The sequence below is a fragment of the Dendrobates tinctorius genome, unplaced genomic scaffold (assembly GCF_039654945.1).
Source record: "Dendrobates tinctorius isolate UK_male_01 unplaced genomic scaffold, ASM3965494v1 ptg000203l, whole genome shotgun sequence".
NCBI classification, from domain to species: domain Eukaryota; kingdom Metazoa; phylum Chordata; class Amphibia; order Anura; family Dendrobatidae; genus Dendrobates; species Dendrobates tinctorius.
The window spans coordinates 13,106,138-13,123,741 of record NW_027361870.1 but is presented as its reverse complement, the minus strand read 5'-3'; the positions used below and the strand labels follow the sequence as shown (position 1 = coordinate 13,123,741).

Below are 17,604 nucleotides of genomic sequence, written 5' to 3'. Positions count from 1 at the left end.
GAGTGGGTGGGAAGCTGTTCACCATATATCCACCCCAGGGTGGAGTCCAGAGGATAAATACAAAGCATTCTTGTTCATTCTGTGTTGGGTGGGCCTGGAGATGGGAGCTCCAGAGCTACATTTTGAGGATAAGGAAAGGTGAACCTTTTTATATTTGTTTCCTGAGCAGGCGGATCCCTGCAGCAACACGGACACTGCCATTGTGTTTTTGTTTTGTTTTCCCATTAGGCCAGAAAGTCCATGTTTGCTTTCTAACCCTGCCCTGGTTCATGCTGTACCTCAATAAACTAGTGGAACATTTAAAGAGACTGTGTGTACCTCTATGAATAACCAATAAGAAAAAATGGATGCAAGAGCAAATAATTGAAAAATGAATATATTCAATTTTTATTAATAAATATACAAAAAATTACAAATGCATGATACAAAAAATTCCTATTATAAGGGAAATGGAGACACCTAAGGCCTGTTTCACACATCAGTTTTAGTGTTCAGTCAAAATCCGCTAAAATGGCGGTTAGCGGATCCGTTCCTGAACTGACCACAACGTTTGTCACCGGACCATTATTTTAACGGATCCGTGAAAGGAAGAATTTTAAAGGAACTGCTGCCTGGGGAAGGAGAGAGAGAGAGAGTTTTTCCAGCCGCCAGAACAGAATTTGAGGTTAAATTTCCGGCTGAGTGAAGTCTTTCAGCCATGCGCAGTGAGAAGTGCGGATCCTGCCGCCCGAAAAAACGTTACATGCTCCGTTCGGGCAAGTCGGCGCATGTCAAAATTTTGGCAGATCCGCAAAAAAAATGGATGGCCATCCGTTAAGATACGCCGGTAATGCAACTCAATGGGAAAAAAAAAAACGGATCCGCCAAAAAAAAATGGCGGATCCGTGTTTTTTTTTTTGTTTTTGTTTTTGTTTTTTTTTTGCAAAACGGCGGATTTTGACTGATGGACAAAAACTGATGTGCGAAACAGGCCTAAGTGGCTCGTTCAATATGGTTGGTATACTACGGTAATTAAGTTATGCCAAAACAGGGTACAAAGTTAATCCAAAGAAGGTGCTTATAATTATATACTAAAAATGGTGCACAGTAGAATCAATCACAAAACCTTTTTCAATATAAAAGACTTTTAACAAAATATTTAGGCTGTGTGCACACGATGCAGATTTGCAGCCGATCCGCAGTGGATTTTACCGCGCAGAAACGTTGCATATCCGCATTGTGATGTACAGTACCTTTAAAATGAATGGAAAAAAAAAAACGCTGTGCAGACGCTGCGGATTTTTCCGTGCGGTTTTCCTGCGGTACAAAATCCGCAGCATGTTACTACTTTTGTGCGGTTTTCTATCTCCCCTGTCACCAAATCCGCAGGGGGAAAACCGCAATGGAAAACCGCACAAAAACCGCATGAAAACCGCGTGAAAAATGGAAGAAATCCGCAGGAAAAATGCAGGTCATTTGACCTGCGGTTTTCTTCCATTCTGCAAGGAAAAATCCGCAGGGCTCAAAACTCCGTCTGCACTCAGCCTTAAAGTGGCAAGTGCAGCAACGAGGTCATATCAGACCTACGAATAAAAAAAACTATAATACAAAAAGGCAAGAGTGTGCAAAAACGGTCTAGTGGAAACATACAAGACCCTGATAGGTATAAAAGCCATGTGGTCAGCTAGGCATACAGAAAATAAAAGCACAAACCTTAATAAGGATACGGAGTGAAGGACCCCAACACACGTTTTGTAATCTGCTTTGGGGGGTGTACCTCTATGAGCAGCCAAGGGAGCCGATCTGCCACAAAATATTACAAAGAGCAAGAGAATATTTCTTTCTCTCAGTAATTTGTATGTGTCCCAACACCATTCCCGGTATCCGGAGGGGGTTGCACTTTCCATCTTGCCTCCTAGGAGTTTGGGATACAGTGTGTCGTTGGTGGTGTCGTGGTCGTACCGTGGACACCTGTAATGCGCTCGGCGGGGTGCACCGTACAATGCTGGCGCGGACATTCCTGTCATTCCTGTGTGTTGGTGCAAGGTTATTGAAACTCATTTAAAGTGCAGGAATGGCCATCTGCCGGGTCTGTGCTGTGCTGGGTTTATTTGTCAGCACAGAGATGTAATTGCCCTGGCGTCTACTTCTACTCCTCTGTCCGTTAATGGTGGTAAATAGGAGACCTTTAGAGGCGTCATTCAGAGTGAATATTACACTTCTACGTCAACCGAATAGAACTTCTAACCTCATCCCTCCTATTTTACAATCGGCTCTGTTCACACCACGTTTTTTTTCTTAAAAAAATTGTGCCGGCTTTCTGTTTTCTTGCATCAGCCAGATGTTTTGGACAGAATAAGGCTGTGTGCCCACGTTGTGTTTTTTAAGCGTTTCCGCAGCGCTTTTAGAAGCGCGCTTCTGCTGCGGAAATGCTTAAGAAAAGCATCCCATGGAAACATAATGGAATCCGCACATGTGCTAATGGTGCGTTTTTTTTCCGCTGCGGAAACGCTTGGCAGAAAAAAACGCAGCATGTTCATTAATTTTGCGGAAACGCACGCGTTTCTGCATACATTCAGGCTGTGTGCCCACGATGCGATTTTTAAGCGTTTTTGCAGCGATTTTCAGCGCAAAAACGTTTAAAAATCGTGTACAGAACGCACCCCATGCATTCCTATGGCATTCCGCACATGCTGTGCTAATGCTGCGCTTTTTTCCGCGGCGGAAACGCATCGCGGAAAAAATCGCAGCATGCTCATTCTTTTGTGCGGAATCGCAAAGAATTGCCGCGATTCCGCACCCATAGGAATGCATGAGAATCGCTTACTTCCCGCATGTGGCTATGCCCACCATGCGGGAAGTAAGCGTCTCATGTGCGGTTGGTACCCACGGTGTGGAGGAGAGGAGACTGTCCTTCAGGCCCTGGGTACCATACCCCTGTAAAAAAAGAATAAAAAATCAGGGTATATTTACCTTCCGACGTCCCACGCTGCCATCCCGGGCCTCAGCGTTCCCAGTAATGCCTTGCGGCAAGGTACTGTGATGACGTAGTCTCGCGAGATCGCTATAGTAACGCGAGACTAACGTCATCACAGGTCTCGCAAGGCATCGCTGGGAACGCTGAGGCCCGGGATGGCAGCATGGGACGTCGGAAGGTAAATATACCCCGATTTTTAACATTTTATCTTTTACTACTGATGCCGCATAGGCAGCCTCAATAGTAAAAAGCTGCTCACACTTGTCAAACACTATGTTTGATGAGTGTGACCAACCTGTCAATCACTTTCCAAGCGGTGCTTGGAAAGTGCTTGAGAAAATCGCGAACAGAATCGCGGTGAAATCGCGCTGAAAAAAACACACGATTTCTGGGAAGGAGTCCGGTTTTCAGTGTGCGTTTTAACACACAATGTGGGCGCACAGCCTGAATTGTATTGCAAAAACGCATAGGAAAACGCTTACAAAAGCGCTTCATAAAACGCATGCATTTTCCCGGGAAGAGGGTGTGCATTTCCGCTCAGGAATATTCTGCATGAAAAACGCTACGTGGGCACATAGCAAATGGGGTTTCTTACCAAGGCCGTGTTCCTTGCAATCCATGGTTTTCTCATTGACTTTCATGAAGGAAACTGTTCCAGAGAATTAAACAATCCCCCTTGCACATCATACATGGAGACTGGCACAAAAAAAGAACTTGTTTTTCCTCTTTCCCTTTTTGACACAATCATTCTTTTCATCGTAATGGGCAGCACGGTGGCTCAGTGGTTAGCGCTGCAGCCTTGCAGCGCTGGGGTCCTGGGTTCGAATCCCACCAAGGACAACATCTGCAAGGAGTTTGTATGTTCTCCCCGTGTTTGTGTGGGTTTCCTCCGGGCACTCCAGTTTCCTCCCACACTCCAAAGACATACGGATAGGGAATTTAGAATTGTGAGCCCCATCGGGGACAGTGATGAAAATGTGTGCAAACTGTAAAGCGCTGCGGAATATGTTAGCGCTATATAAAAATAAAGATTGTTATTATTATCGTAAAAAAAAAAGACGTACAAAATGTCACGTTGCGTTTGGCGCAGGTCGGCGCACCGTCAAAAAGACGCATGCGCCGGCAAAAGCATACCTTCGCACGGTATGCGGTATGGCTGCGTACCCAATGCTAAAGATGGGGTATACAGGTCGCATGCAGTGTCATGCGCCCATAGGCAGAGCTGACCGGAGGAGGCGCGGCAGGGGGCAGAGTTTCACGCTGAGCGTACGCTGCACCTCCTAACGCAAGTATGAAAGTAGCCTATAGGTGTCAGACGGAAGTTGTTGGTTAAACAACCAATCTCCCTTGACTTCTTCATACACGAGAACCAGGAGTCTGGCAGCATTCTCTGATAGAGTGGCTGCCAGACTCCTCTGCCGGTGTCTTATCTCCCAGAGAACCATAGGATCGGCCTTTGTAAATCTTGTGTGCAGATCCTTTTCTTCCCCAAAATCATCGGTCAGGAGGCCCCCATACTCATTAGCCTTATGGTTATTCACTCCTAGCCAGCTCTAGTCCAATGTGTATGGAGGCCTGTAGAAAAAGCCATTAACCTTTAAATTGTTTGGGGTCTGCACCATCAGCGCCCCTCGTTGATTGTGGGTTATAAGAAGTTGCGACACTTCTGCAAGATCTGTGCCCCCTTCTTTCTTTACCATTACAGTGAAACCACTGTACAAGACCACCTCTTCCAGAATGCTTAGGCTATGTGCACACGGTGCGGATTCTGCTGCGGATCCGCAGCGTTTCAGGCTCTGCGGGTCCGCAGCAGATTTAGGTGCGTTGTACAGTACCATTGTTTTCAATGGTAAACTGAAAAACGCTGTGCACATGCTGCAGATTTTTTCCGCGGGTTCAAATCCTCAGCATGTCAAATCTTTGTGCGGATTCCGCAGTGGTTTCACACCTTCTCCATTGTAGAGGTCTTTTGACCTGAGACTTTACCTGTGGATTTTTCCAAATCCGCAGGACCTCAAACTACAGGTGCACATGGCCATACCTGCTTTCTAGCCAGTTTTAGGCTGTGTTCCCATGATCAGTTTTTGATGCAGCATATTTTTAATTGGTCAAAAATGCTGCATCTTACAGTTCCAGCAAAGTGGAAGAGATTTCTAGAAGTCTCATGCCCACTGTGCTTTTTTTATTTAGTGTAAACTGCGGTGCGGGTTACTAATCTGCAACATGTCAATTTCTCTTCCTGTAAGCGGAGTTTTGTGTGTGGATTTTTCCCATAGACCGGCATTGGATGCAGAAAATCCACAGGTAAAAAAACGCAGACGCGTCTTTAGTGCGGAAGCGCATCAAAAACTTGTGTAATCCTCCCATGGCTGTATCAATAAAGATTTGTCAAAGCCAAATACCAGGAGCATCAAAAACCGAGCAGTTTTAAAAGATGAAAAACCACAGCAATAAAAACACACAAAACGCAATGAAAAAACTCAAGTAACCTAATTTAAGTGAATCGGGGCAGAAAATCTGCTGCAACAAAAACTCATTGTGGGAACGTAGCCTTAGTATGTTCACATGTCGCAAATCTCCTGCTCACGTTGCTTATTTTTTTTCCTTGCTGATCATTTTTTTCACCCATTCTAATGAATAAGGATAAAAGCGTAAACACGTTTTTATGAAGCAATTTTCCTGCCTATAAAATCGTTTTTGATGCTGAAATGTCTAAAGTTTTCACCATATACAATACATACTGTAAGGCTTTGTTCACACGTCCAGTACTGGCCGTTTTAGAATGGATCCAGCAGCAATCCGCTGGTAAAAAAAAAAAAAACACAACTTTTTAGTCCGTTTTTAAACAACTGATTTCTGCTGGATCTAAGCTTTTTATTTTTAGTTTTTGTTTTTTTTAAACCTTAAAGTCTATGGAAAACAGATCTGGATATTGGCTATTAGCGGGTTTTCTTTTTTGTAACAAATCAGTTTTTTGCTTATTGGATCCAGTTTCCATAGATTTCAATGCTAACAAAAATGGATCCAGCAGAGATCAGTTGTTTAAAAGACTAAAGTTGTGTATGACGACGGAGAGCTGCTGGATCACTACTGCACATGTGAACACAGCCTAAGAAAACCATTTCCCAGTACATTTTTTGGGTGGTCATCCAAGTATGTGTGTATTCCATATTGGAATTTCTATCCTGTATAAATACATAGTATCCACAATTCCACGTAACTTGTGCATAGATTGCTTTTAATAATATTGAACATGACGTTTAACTTGTGATTTTTTTTTTTTGCAGAACGGCGAGTCTTCTTCTGAATCCAACTTTCCATTTTCCCATGTTGAAAGCCAAGGATATCTGGAGGACCAAGCATCGCGCAGGTCTCTCCCTAAACATCATCTTATGACCAATGGACACTCCTCTCTACAAAGAGATGGACCAGGTTCATTCCTTTTGGATCTTCCAAACTTTCCGGATCTGTCCAAGGCTGATATTGATGGACAAAATCCAAATATTCAGGTAAATTGCAGATGTTCAACGTTTAGGTGGCAAAGCACAGTGCGCCATAGCGGCACAGGCTCTATCCTCATTCTACAGGCAGAAGCTTCTTAATAATCCCAGAGAGTTTACCTACAGTCTCAATCGCCTTATATTATGTAATAAAGAAATGTTCTTGTGCCCTGATGTCTTTAAAGAGAATCTGTCAACAGCTTTTTGCCACCTAATCTGAGAGCAGCATGATGTAGAGACTGAGACCTTGATTCCAGCAATGTGTCACTTACTGGGATGGTGCTGTAGTTTTGATAATCTCATACTGATAAAGCTGATTTTATCACTAGAGTACTAGAAAACCTGCTGCCATGCAATCCTCTACATTTTGTATTCCTGCCTCCATTACTGATTGGCAGCTTTCTGCCTATGCACAGTGTACACTAGAAGCTGCCTATCAGTGGGGTGGGCGGGGTTATACAGAGCTCCGCATTCCGACCACTGGTATATCTGCAGCAGATAAAATAGTGATTTAAAAAGAAAAAATACAACATGCAGACTCACAAGTGATACAATGCTGCTATCAGGGTCTCTGCCCCTAGATCATGCTTGCAAAAGCCTGCTGACAGATTCCCTTTAAATCCAACCCTTTAGCTAGATTGCCAAAGAAAGTTGTTGGCTCCACTGTAGTGGTTTCTGTAGCTTTATGATTAGTGATGAGCAAATGTGCTCGAAGGTGTTATCTGAGCATGCTCAGGTGCTCAGAGTAGCTTAGGTGTGCTCGAAAACTATGCTCGAGTCCCTGCAGCCGCATGTCTCGTGGCTGGTCAACAGCCTGCAACATATGCAGGGATTGCCTAACAAACAATCCCTGCATGTGTTGCGTTTGTCTAATAGCACGAGAAGTGCGGCTGCGGGGACAAATTTTTCCAGTACGCCGAAGACCCTCACTTATCACCGGCGCATGCTCAGATAACACCTTAGCCAAGTAAGTTTGCTCATCACCATTTATGATCTAAAAAATGGTATACTTTTCATTTACATGTCAGATTTGTCGCACAGCGATTTTGAGTGGGGCAGAGGGGGAAACGCAAGGATAACGTTTGGGGTATTTTAAGAATTTTTCCCAATTGATTGAGGTCTTTTGTATACGCTGTCTGCACAAAATAACTGTTCAAACCAAGAATTTGGTGCACCCTTGGCAAAACCGAACAGTTCTGTGCACCTTCCTATTTTCTTGTTTTCCAGTTATGTCCGTCCTTCTCTTTCTTGATTGACAGTTTTGGCTTTTTAGGAGCCAGAAAAAAGGTGGAGCTAAATGGGAACAATAGTCGGTAGGAAGGTGCACCAGACTGCGAGGTCTCGCCAAGGGGGCAATGAGCACCTGCGTGGGGTTTGAACAATCCTTTTTGTGCCGACACCCTCACTTTAAGGCCGGGATCACACATGTGAGAAACTGACGAGTCTCGCACGTCAATACCCAGCATTGCGGAGCGTGCAGCTGCGTGTATTTCTATGCAGCCGCACGCTCTGCTCCCGAGTGCAGGCAGCAGTGGCAGGTATTAAGATGCCAGACTCGTCCGAGTTTCTCGCATGTGTGGCCCCGGCCTAAGAAGGGCCTGCAGTGCTAATTCACAGTAGCTCTTTATCATATTTTTGCTCTCTATCTTTTTTTTTCAAGCGGCTGCCTTGAAGTATTGTTGTGCAATATGAACTCCGTATGCTCTCAGCATCCAGGAGGGGCTCGGCAGTTCCTCCCCCATAGTTATACTGGGATGGATGGGCCTAGCAATAATCTAACAATAAATCTGTTTTTTGATCCAGTGCAGACTGTGGATAGCTCCTTTTGGTTCCCTTTTGTGCAATATGACAAATATAGTGTGAGGAGACTTGTTGGAGGAGTCGAATCCAATGAATTGATTGCATGGTATGTGTTGGCAGTGTGAAGCATGGACTGTAGTTTCTTCCGTCAGGCCGGTCGTTCTGCTGACCTAGCGTTGCCATTTCATGAATACTAGACAGACTGCGTGTTTACATGTGCTGACGTTGGTAGCAGATCGTTTTGTGATCTGTACGGGATACTAGTTACAACAGCTGTCCTGAGTCTGATGATACATGACATGCTGCCGAATGGTGACTACACGGAGAAGAGTTGACGTCAAATTATTACACTAGACATAGAACGGTCTCATTTTTTATCTTGTTTGCAATTGTATAAATGAGCAGCTGGAGATCCTGAATTTGTATCAGCTGGTGTGGGATTGTGGTGGACTTTTGCAGAGAACCGTTAGCTTTTTGGGTCCATACAAGTGGAACTTTGTCTTCATGTGGCTGGTTACTTCCACTCTTTGCAGCCATGTGGGTATTTTGTCTGTGAAATATTACTTGGGACCAAGGTTGGGGATTGTAGAGCGCAAGCCTCCTCTGAAGATGAGGGAATGCTACTTTTAAAATTAAGGAATAAAAACTTGATGCTTCGCAGACAAGTGGTTCCACTTTATCTTAGCTTTTTGCCTTCCTTGATAAATCTAACATGACATTTTTATTGTTGCCACTTACACAGCCAGATATTGATTTCAGTTCAAGTTTTTATAGTTTTGGATATCTGGTTAAAGATATAATTTTGGAAATCGTAGTTGGACAAATACAAATAAGTGGGAAAATGCTTTGACCGCCTGTACTTGGTTTAAACAGTCATTCTGTGCCGACAGTGTCCTTACTAGGTTACTCATTTGTCCATCGTTCAGTAGTGGAGGGCATTACCCGAGCAATATGGTCTAGATGGTATAGAATGCAGGTCGTCTTAACTTTTTTTTTTTTTTTTTTCATTTACTTGTCTTCAATTTAGCGAAATTGAGAGATTCCAATAATATTCCATAAATGTCACCTAAACAGACTTGTTTCCCTACAATAGTAATAACTAAATTAGAGCATGCATGGATTTATTGGGTAGTGAGACAACCTATTTGCCTTGACATTCCTGCAAGATATAATATAAATATATTCCCAAGATCTATCAACTGTTCTAAACGTTTCCAGTAGTAGTATTTGTGTTTTGTGTATTGCGTTGTCCTGTTATTGTTTTTCTACAATTTTGATCCACTCATTACCTGGTTTTTTTTTTTTGTTTTTTTTAAATTGTCACGCTGTTAATTCTCATGCCTTCTCAGCACCATCCTACTCACTGGTGTCACTGCTCTGCTTCTCTTGTCAGGCTGTCTCACTCAGTTTGCCTCTTGCAGCAGTGTTGAGGAGTGCTGCATCTTCCTGCTGTCTCTACCTGGCTATAGGGAGGCATGGACAGTCTCTTGTGTCCTGCAGAGATTAGCAGCTCCTCCCTCAATTCATTAAGTGAGCATTGGTTCCATTTAGCAGTCTACGAGCTTCCAGTCTAAAGGCCCCGTCTCACATAGCGAGATCGCTTGCAAGATCGCTGAAGCGTCACCAATTTTGTGTCGTAACAGCGACCTAGCCAGCGATCTCATTACGTGTGACACTTAGCAGCCATCAGGCCCCCCGCTGCGATGTCGCTGATCGTGCTCGAATGTCCTGGGCCGTGTTGTGTTGTATGTGTTTTTTTGTTTGTTTTTTTTATCGCTGGTGTCCCGCTGGCCAGCGCGCATCGCTGTGTTTGACACCAACGAGCGACCTCATTAGCGACTCAAAAATCATGGACGCAGGCGGGAGTCGTCAGAATCGCTGCTGTGTGACAAGGTCCTAACGACCGCCCAGGTCGTTGTACAGATCGCTGGATCATTGCTGCGTCGTTGGGTAAATCTGACTGACAGCTTACTAGCGACGCACCAGCAATCCTTACCAGGTCGTATCGTTGTCAGGATCGCTGGTGTGTCGCTAAGTGTAATGGTGCCCTAAGTGTGTTCCTGTTTTTGTCTCCTGTTATCGCTTCGGCTTGTCTACCCACTTTGTCTGTCCTCTCTGCTCCTGACCTTGGCTTTGCATCTTAAACCTGTGCTGCCTGCCCTGACCTTGGACTGTCTGACTGTTTTTGCCTGTGCCCTCTGCACCTCGTATTCCTGCCTTGACCTGTTGTGAGCAGCTGGATATTCGGGCACTGCCCTGGAGCGCCACCTGATGGCTAGCCTGCGGCACAAGCCTATCCTCACAATCAGAGGCTCTAGCGAAGACTAGATAGCCACCCAAATTCCCACTGATCGGCTGTCACCGATGTCATCGACTGCCGGAATGCTCGACCGCGATTGGGTACTCCACGTCCGTATTCTATTAATTTGAATAGCGAGCAGATGTGAAGTACCCAACTGTTGACACTAAAAAGTTGACAGGGCTGTGCAGTTTCGGCTGCCTCTGACATCGGGAACAGTTGATCAGCGGGGGGGGGGTGGCTGCTTCACTCCCACTGATCAGATATTGATGACCTATCCTAAAGATAGTAAAGATAGGCCATCAATGCCCTTTAAGGGATAATTTAAGCTATTGGTATGTGAACAAAACATTGCATACATTTATATGAACTACCGTATGTTATATTTGCTGCTAGAATTTGCGTGAGTTGGAAGAAAAGTGACCGCTCATACCAGTAATATTTGTAAAGGTATAAGAAATGAGCTCCCCTCCCCCTTGCTCGTATTTGATGGCATTTACTAGGAATTGGGTTGAAGACTAGACACAGTGCAGTTTAGATCCAAATACAGATGTTAACAATTTGAATGTCTTGTTTTGAGTGCAATTTCCTACCTTTAGTAATGTAAACAGTTATTTCAGTAATGCCAATAATTTCTTTAATCTGGTCGGTTTATCTTGAATAGCAATGAAGTGGGTTTTGTCGACATGTCATTTTAGAAAGTTTTTATTTTAAAGTGCAAATTCCAGCACTGTCACTGGCAGGATGGAAATACAGCGATGGAGACAAACATACTACCATGGATCATACAGCTCCACAAAGTCCAGAGTAATAGACAATTTGCATGTACAGTTGTGGCCAAAAGTATTGACACCCCTGCAATTCTGTCAGATAATACTCAGTTTCTTCCTGAAAATGATTGCAAACACAAATTCTTTGGTATTATTATCTTCATTTAATTTGACTTAAATGAAAAAACACAAAAGAGAATGAAGCAAAAAGCAAAACATTGATCATTTCACACAAAACTCCAAATATGGGCCAGACAAAAGTATTGGCACCCTCAGCCTAATACTTGGTGCACAACCTATAGCCAAAATAACTGCGACCAACCGCTTCCGGTAACCATCAATGAGTTTCTTACAATGCTTTGCTGGAATTTTAGACCATTCTTCTTTGGCAAACTGCTCCAGGTCCCTGATATTTGAAGGGTGCCTTCTCCAAACTGCCATTTTTAGATCTCTCCACAGGTGTTCTATGGGATTCAGGTCTGGACTCATTGCTGGCCACCTTAGAAGTCTCCAGTGCTTTCTCTCAAACCATTTTCTAGTGCTTTTTGAAGTGTGTTTTGGGTCATTGTCCTGCTGGAAGACCCATGACCTCTGAGGTAGACCCAGCTTTCTCACACTGGGCCCTAAATTATGCTGCAAAATTTGTTGGTAGTCTTCTGACTTCATAATGCCATGCACACGGTCAAGCAGTCCAGTGCCAGAGGCAGCAAAGCAACCCCAAAACATCAGGGAACTCCGCCATGTTTGACTGTAGGGACCGTGTTTTTTTTATTTGAATCCTTTTTTTTTTTTTTTTTTTTTTTTTTCCCTCCTGTAAACTGTGATACCTTTGCCCAAAAAGCTCTACTTTTGTCTCATCTGACCAGAGAACATTCTTCCAAAACGTTTTAGGCTTTTTCAGGTAAGTTTTGGCAAACTCCAGCCTGGCTTTTTTATGTCTCGGGGAAAGAAGTGGGGTCTTCCTGGGTCTCCTACAAAACAGTCCCTTTTCATTCAGACGCCGACGGATAGTACGGGTTGACACTGTTGTACCCTTGGACTGCAGGGCAGCTTGAACTTGTTTGGATGTTAGTCGAGGTTCTTTGTGCAGATGTTGGATAATCTTGCTTTGAAATCTCTTGTCAATTTTTCTTTTCCGTCCACATCTAGGGAGGTTAGCCACAGTGCCATGGGCTTTAAACTTCTTGACACTGCGCACGGTAGACACAGGAACATTCTGGTCTTTGGAGTTGGACTTGTAGCCTTGAGATTGCTCATGCTTCCTCACAATTTGGTTTCTCAAGTCCTCAGACAGTTCTTTGGTCGTCTTTCTTTTCTCCATGCTCAGTGTGGTCACACAAGGACAGAGGTTGAGTCAACTTTAATCCTTGTCAACTGGCTGTAAGTGTGATTTAGTTATTGCCAACACCTGTTAGGTGCCACAGGTAAGTTACAGGTGCTGTTAATTACACAAATTAGAGAAGCATCACATGATTTTTCGAACAGTGCCAATACTTTTGTCCACCCTCTCTTTTTTTTTTTTTGTTTGGTGTGGAATTATATCCAATTTGGCTTTAGGACAATTCTTTGGTTTTTTTTCATTTAAGACAAATTAAATGAAGATAATACCAAAGAATTTGTTTGCAATCATTTTCAGGAAGAAACTGAGTATTATCTGACAGAATTGCAGGGGTGTCAATACTTTAGGCCACAACTGTATGACCACGTGTGATAACCCAGGGATAAGAATTCACATTATTCCCTTTTTTATTTTTTTTATTTTATTTTTTAATAAATGCTCTCTCAACATGACCAATTTCTGTGTTATCTTTCTTGTTTTATTTCTCCCCTTCTTCCAAGCGCATAACTATTACATAGTGCGCTTAGCTATTTGTCTTACCATATACTGTATTGGAAAAGGGGGGGGGGGGGGGGGGGGATTCCAAGTGCAGCAACAGCAAAATTGCGGAAAAATGTAATTCTGACATTGATTTGGAGTTTTTACAGCGTACATTGTGTAGTAAAAATAACCTAACATCATGATTTGTCCAGGTCAGTAGGAGTACGGCGATGCCAAACTTGTACAGTGTTTTTATTTTTTTTAATCTAAATTTTGTAACAAAAAAAATTCTAATCATTTTCCGAGACCCGTAACAGTTTTCCCTTTTCAGTGGTAGTGTGCGAGGACTTTATTTTTTCCAAGGCAAGCCAACATTTTTTTTATTGCTATAATTTGGGGATCAATGCAAAATTTTGATTGCTTCTTAATACATTTTTCTTTTTTCCAATGTTGCAAAGACCAAAATACCAATAAATGCAATTTATCGTTTTTGTATTTTTTCTCGTCATGAAGTTTTACTGATCAGATTAATTTCATACTTTGATATATTTGACTTTTATGGACTCGGTGATGCCACGTGTGTTTTGGTTTTTTTCTTCACTTTTTTTAATAGCTTTTTTTTTTTTATGGGGGAATGATTCCCACTTTCATGTCCACCTGCGCTGTTAGAGGCAGATCCCGGCCACACAGCCATTACCTGCTGTGATTCTGTGGGCCCCGTTTCATAAACTTTCTCCCAACTTGAATAACATGATATTAGAAAACTTGATTATCTCTTCAGCCTTCCTCATCAAGGTACTGATAGACCGCAAAAACTGTGAGATAAAGATTTTATGAAGGACTGGAGAAAACACTCAAATTCCTGCTTTATACATAAGTCATCAGAATTGCTCAAAAATTTTCACCAGTTAGATGGGGCCTTTAAATTCATAAAAAATTCTACCACTTTTTACACCAAAAATGCTACTCCAGTCGCACACCAATTACTAGAGGTGTTGAATTAGCTAAGCCACATGTGCCTTTTAATTAATTTGGCACCTTCTATTTCAGCAAGACTGGCGTACTGGAAATTCACGATGAGCGGGAACTGTGACATTTGCTACACCACAAATCCTAGTAGTCTTTGTGACGAGGCGCACACAGAGGTGTAAGCCACTGATCCGATGCTTCCGATTCTTGAAAAGTTAGAAGTTTCTTCATGAATCGGGAGCTTGTGTCTCCAACCAATCTCCTCCTCAATCTGACCTTGCGTGTCTCCATTTTCAGATAAAAAGCTGTGGGTGTTCTCAGAACATGGATTGCCCACCTCAGAGCCCAAAACTCAGGAATAAATTTGCCTTTGGAATTAGGGCTCATTCAGATGTCAGTTTTTCACGTGTCAGTTCTGATAGAACTTTGGATCTGTTCACATGTACGTATACTTTTGCCGACCTATGGTTCCCAGAAAGTCACTGAGTCATAGATCCTGGTCACAGATCAAACTTGCCAATGCAAGTCTATAAAAAATGAAAAAAAAAAAATCGGACAACACTTGGATGCCATACATGTACTGTCCATTCTATAAAGACTTATGAGAATCCATTAGTTTTTATTTTGTATTTTTCATCTGAGAAAATCTGACACGTTGACCAAACTCTGATGGTAAAAACTGACCAAACTCTGAATAAGCACTGATGAAATTCAGATCATTTTTTTCTCACATGAAAAATCACTGTCTGAATGAGCCCTTACTTCGAGCAAGAGGATCCCAAAATTCTTCAGCTTCCAAAGCTGGCCATACTCTTCAGATAACCAAAGGCCAATGGTACGATCAGCTTACAAGTTTTCATGCCAAACCCCCTCGCTAGTAAGCCTTAAGCTCAGCTTGGACAAGGGTGTAGACGTGTTGATTGGCCTTTAGAAGAGTCAGGACACCTCCGTCCACATTAGATGGTTAGCTGGTCCTGGCAGGATTGGTGGACTTGGCCAATATTAATCTAACATCTTTTGTTTCTAGTAACCACTACTGTAATTATGGTGAGGTTTTCATTTTTCCTCAGTGGCTTAAGCAATGGAAACTGAGGTGGTTTCTACAGGCAACAAATAAATTTGTGCCAAACCTTCCTGAAAACTGAAAGCTGTGGACACAAACTACCGTACTAAAAATAGCCGATAAATATACAATAATCTCCGTAACTAATCTTTATTATTCAGCATGCAGAGAAAAGCTGATAACATTAATTTTTAATTTTATGGCCATTTGGATAAATTGAGTGGTCTCAGATCCGCATAGAAATATTCTAAAAAAAATATATTACATAGGTGAATCTGTTTGCTGAATGGGTTCCAGATTTTTTTTTTTTTTTTTTATTGCGGTTTAAAAGTTGTCTGGTTACCACAAAATAACTGTTCAAACCAAGCACACGTGCTTGGAAATTTGGGGTGACCACGCAGATCAGTCACTTGCCTCATTACCCTGACAAATCCCATTAGGGTGAAACATGTCGGGGAGGCTCCTTTACCTTAATGGTCCCTTGTTCCTCTGGTCATTAGACATTACAAAATAGGATACATTCTCTGAGGCTTAAAAAATTAACAGGTCATGTTTTCATGATTTCCATAGTATTACACCGATGAAGACGTTCTTGTCTGCCAGGTAGTGCAATTATCACTTGTGAAATACGAAGGACATCCTGAGAACATGGACCTGTTGGGGGCTCATGTGGCCATATTTTTGGTGTGCGTGCGATTTGACAAAACATTGGCTCTCAATCGGACCAATGTTAGTTTACGGGACTGTACACGTCAAATTTTTTTTTTTTTTTTTATTTTTTTTTTCTCTCAAACCGAGGTGCTCTGAGGATATCGCTGCATGCTCGAATTTGATCGGATATTCAGATCAAACTCTGCCATGCAAGTGAATCAGTTCATGGAAACCAGACTCAGATGACACACTGACACAATGGAGAAGATGGAGAATTTTTTTTTTTTTCTCCATCTTTTAATCCGAGAGAATTGGATCGCACTCCGATCATAGTTTGATCAGTGCGATTTGCACCATTGTCCCGATTCTCTGGGATGAGCGAATACAGGTTCATCTGCGCCTGGCTGTACAACCACAATTATCTCACCGGGGAGCTGCCAGGCTGTGCGACACGTCCGAACACTGAGCGTAATTGGATTACATTCCCCCCTATCTGGCAACAATGGATTCTAATTGTTACTGGTTTGACTTTTGATTTCTTACTGCAACCAGCCTGTAAAAAAATAAAATAATTTTGGGATGCATTTTATTTTATCTAATTCCACTCGGACTACTGGTTTTATTGAGTTTAAGATGCATGTATCATAACTAGAATGTTCTGTAAGTTTACTGCAACAAAGGCAAATTAAAGTAATAGTGAAACAATGGTCCTCTAGAAACTTCTGTTTTTAAATTCTAGATTTGATCACTATTGGTGGGTGTCCTCTTATTTCTACCAACTATTACTCCAGTATTATTTTTCCACCTTGAATGGTGGAGCTTTTTTAAGTTTGGATAATTTAAGACCTCCATGATGTGCTTGAATTTGACATTTTTTTTTATTTTTTTTTAGCCACGTGGGTTATAAGCCTCCCCTATTTCTCCCATAGATCTCTTTTAAAGCAACAACTAAATATGGATCCAATTGAATTTCAACTACGCGTGAAGAAGGTGTCTTGGTTTCCCATTAAAGGATGAAGAATCTGTCTTTAAGATTTTTAGCTTTTGGCAACAAGTTCAGCAAAACTTTTCAAGACGCCTTTTAACTTTCAGCCGTACAAATCCCAAATCATATTCTTTATGATAACTTCCAGAAAAAAGAGAAATATTAACTCGCTAGGTCTGCTTTTTGTGATATCAAAAGCCTTGCTTTACGAGTGAAAACTGTCTGACCTCTAGGTGTATGCGCACATGTGTCAAAAATCCCGTTCCTAATGCAGATGTTACTGTCCGTGAAACTGCTGGTATTATACATCTGTGACGCACGTGTATTTTCTCAAAAGAAAGTTAGCCTCTGATCTAGAACATGTCAATGTAATGTCTTGAGCATCCATCCATCTCTATGCTAAGTTTCTTGAAATATTGTTGCATATTAATACATTAGCGGACACCGACAGAAAAGGGGCCCTGTTCAAGAACAAAATAAGGACCCTTTGCAGCCCAAGAGCTCCTAAAAATGCAAAATTGCACCTGCTGTAGAGATAGAAATGGGCTCCCTCACCTCTTGAGCCCCGTGCGGCCACACAGGTTGCACCAATGAAATATCCGCCCCTGTAGTAATAATTAGGAAAGCATGTTGGACTTAAGGAAGGGGTGTACTGCATTTTTCCTGCCAAAAGAGGCATTTTTAGTGGAGAAAAAAAAGCGTTGTGAAAAATGTCATATATTCCAGAACCAGGGTTTGTGCCTTATACCCTTTAATTCAGGGGTGGGGAATCTTTTTTTTTTTTTTTTTTTT

The 17,604-nt window shown here is 42.3% G+C and overlaps 1 protein-coding gene across 2 annotated transcripts in view; it reads left to right on the top strand.

The window, feature by feature from the left end:
- ISM1 (isthmin 1) overlaps positions 1-17,604 on the top strand; it is an 86,467-nt gene that overhangs the window by 45,294 nt on the left and 23,569 nt on the right. For both annotated transcript variants that reach the window (XM_073553819.1, XM_073553820.1), the window contains one exon: positions 6,244-6,465. In XM_073553819.1, the coding sequence (XP_073409920.1) occupies positions 6,244-6,465 (222 nt within the window). The remainder of the gene's footprint in view (positions 1-6,243; positions 6,466-17,604) is intronic.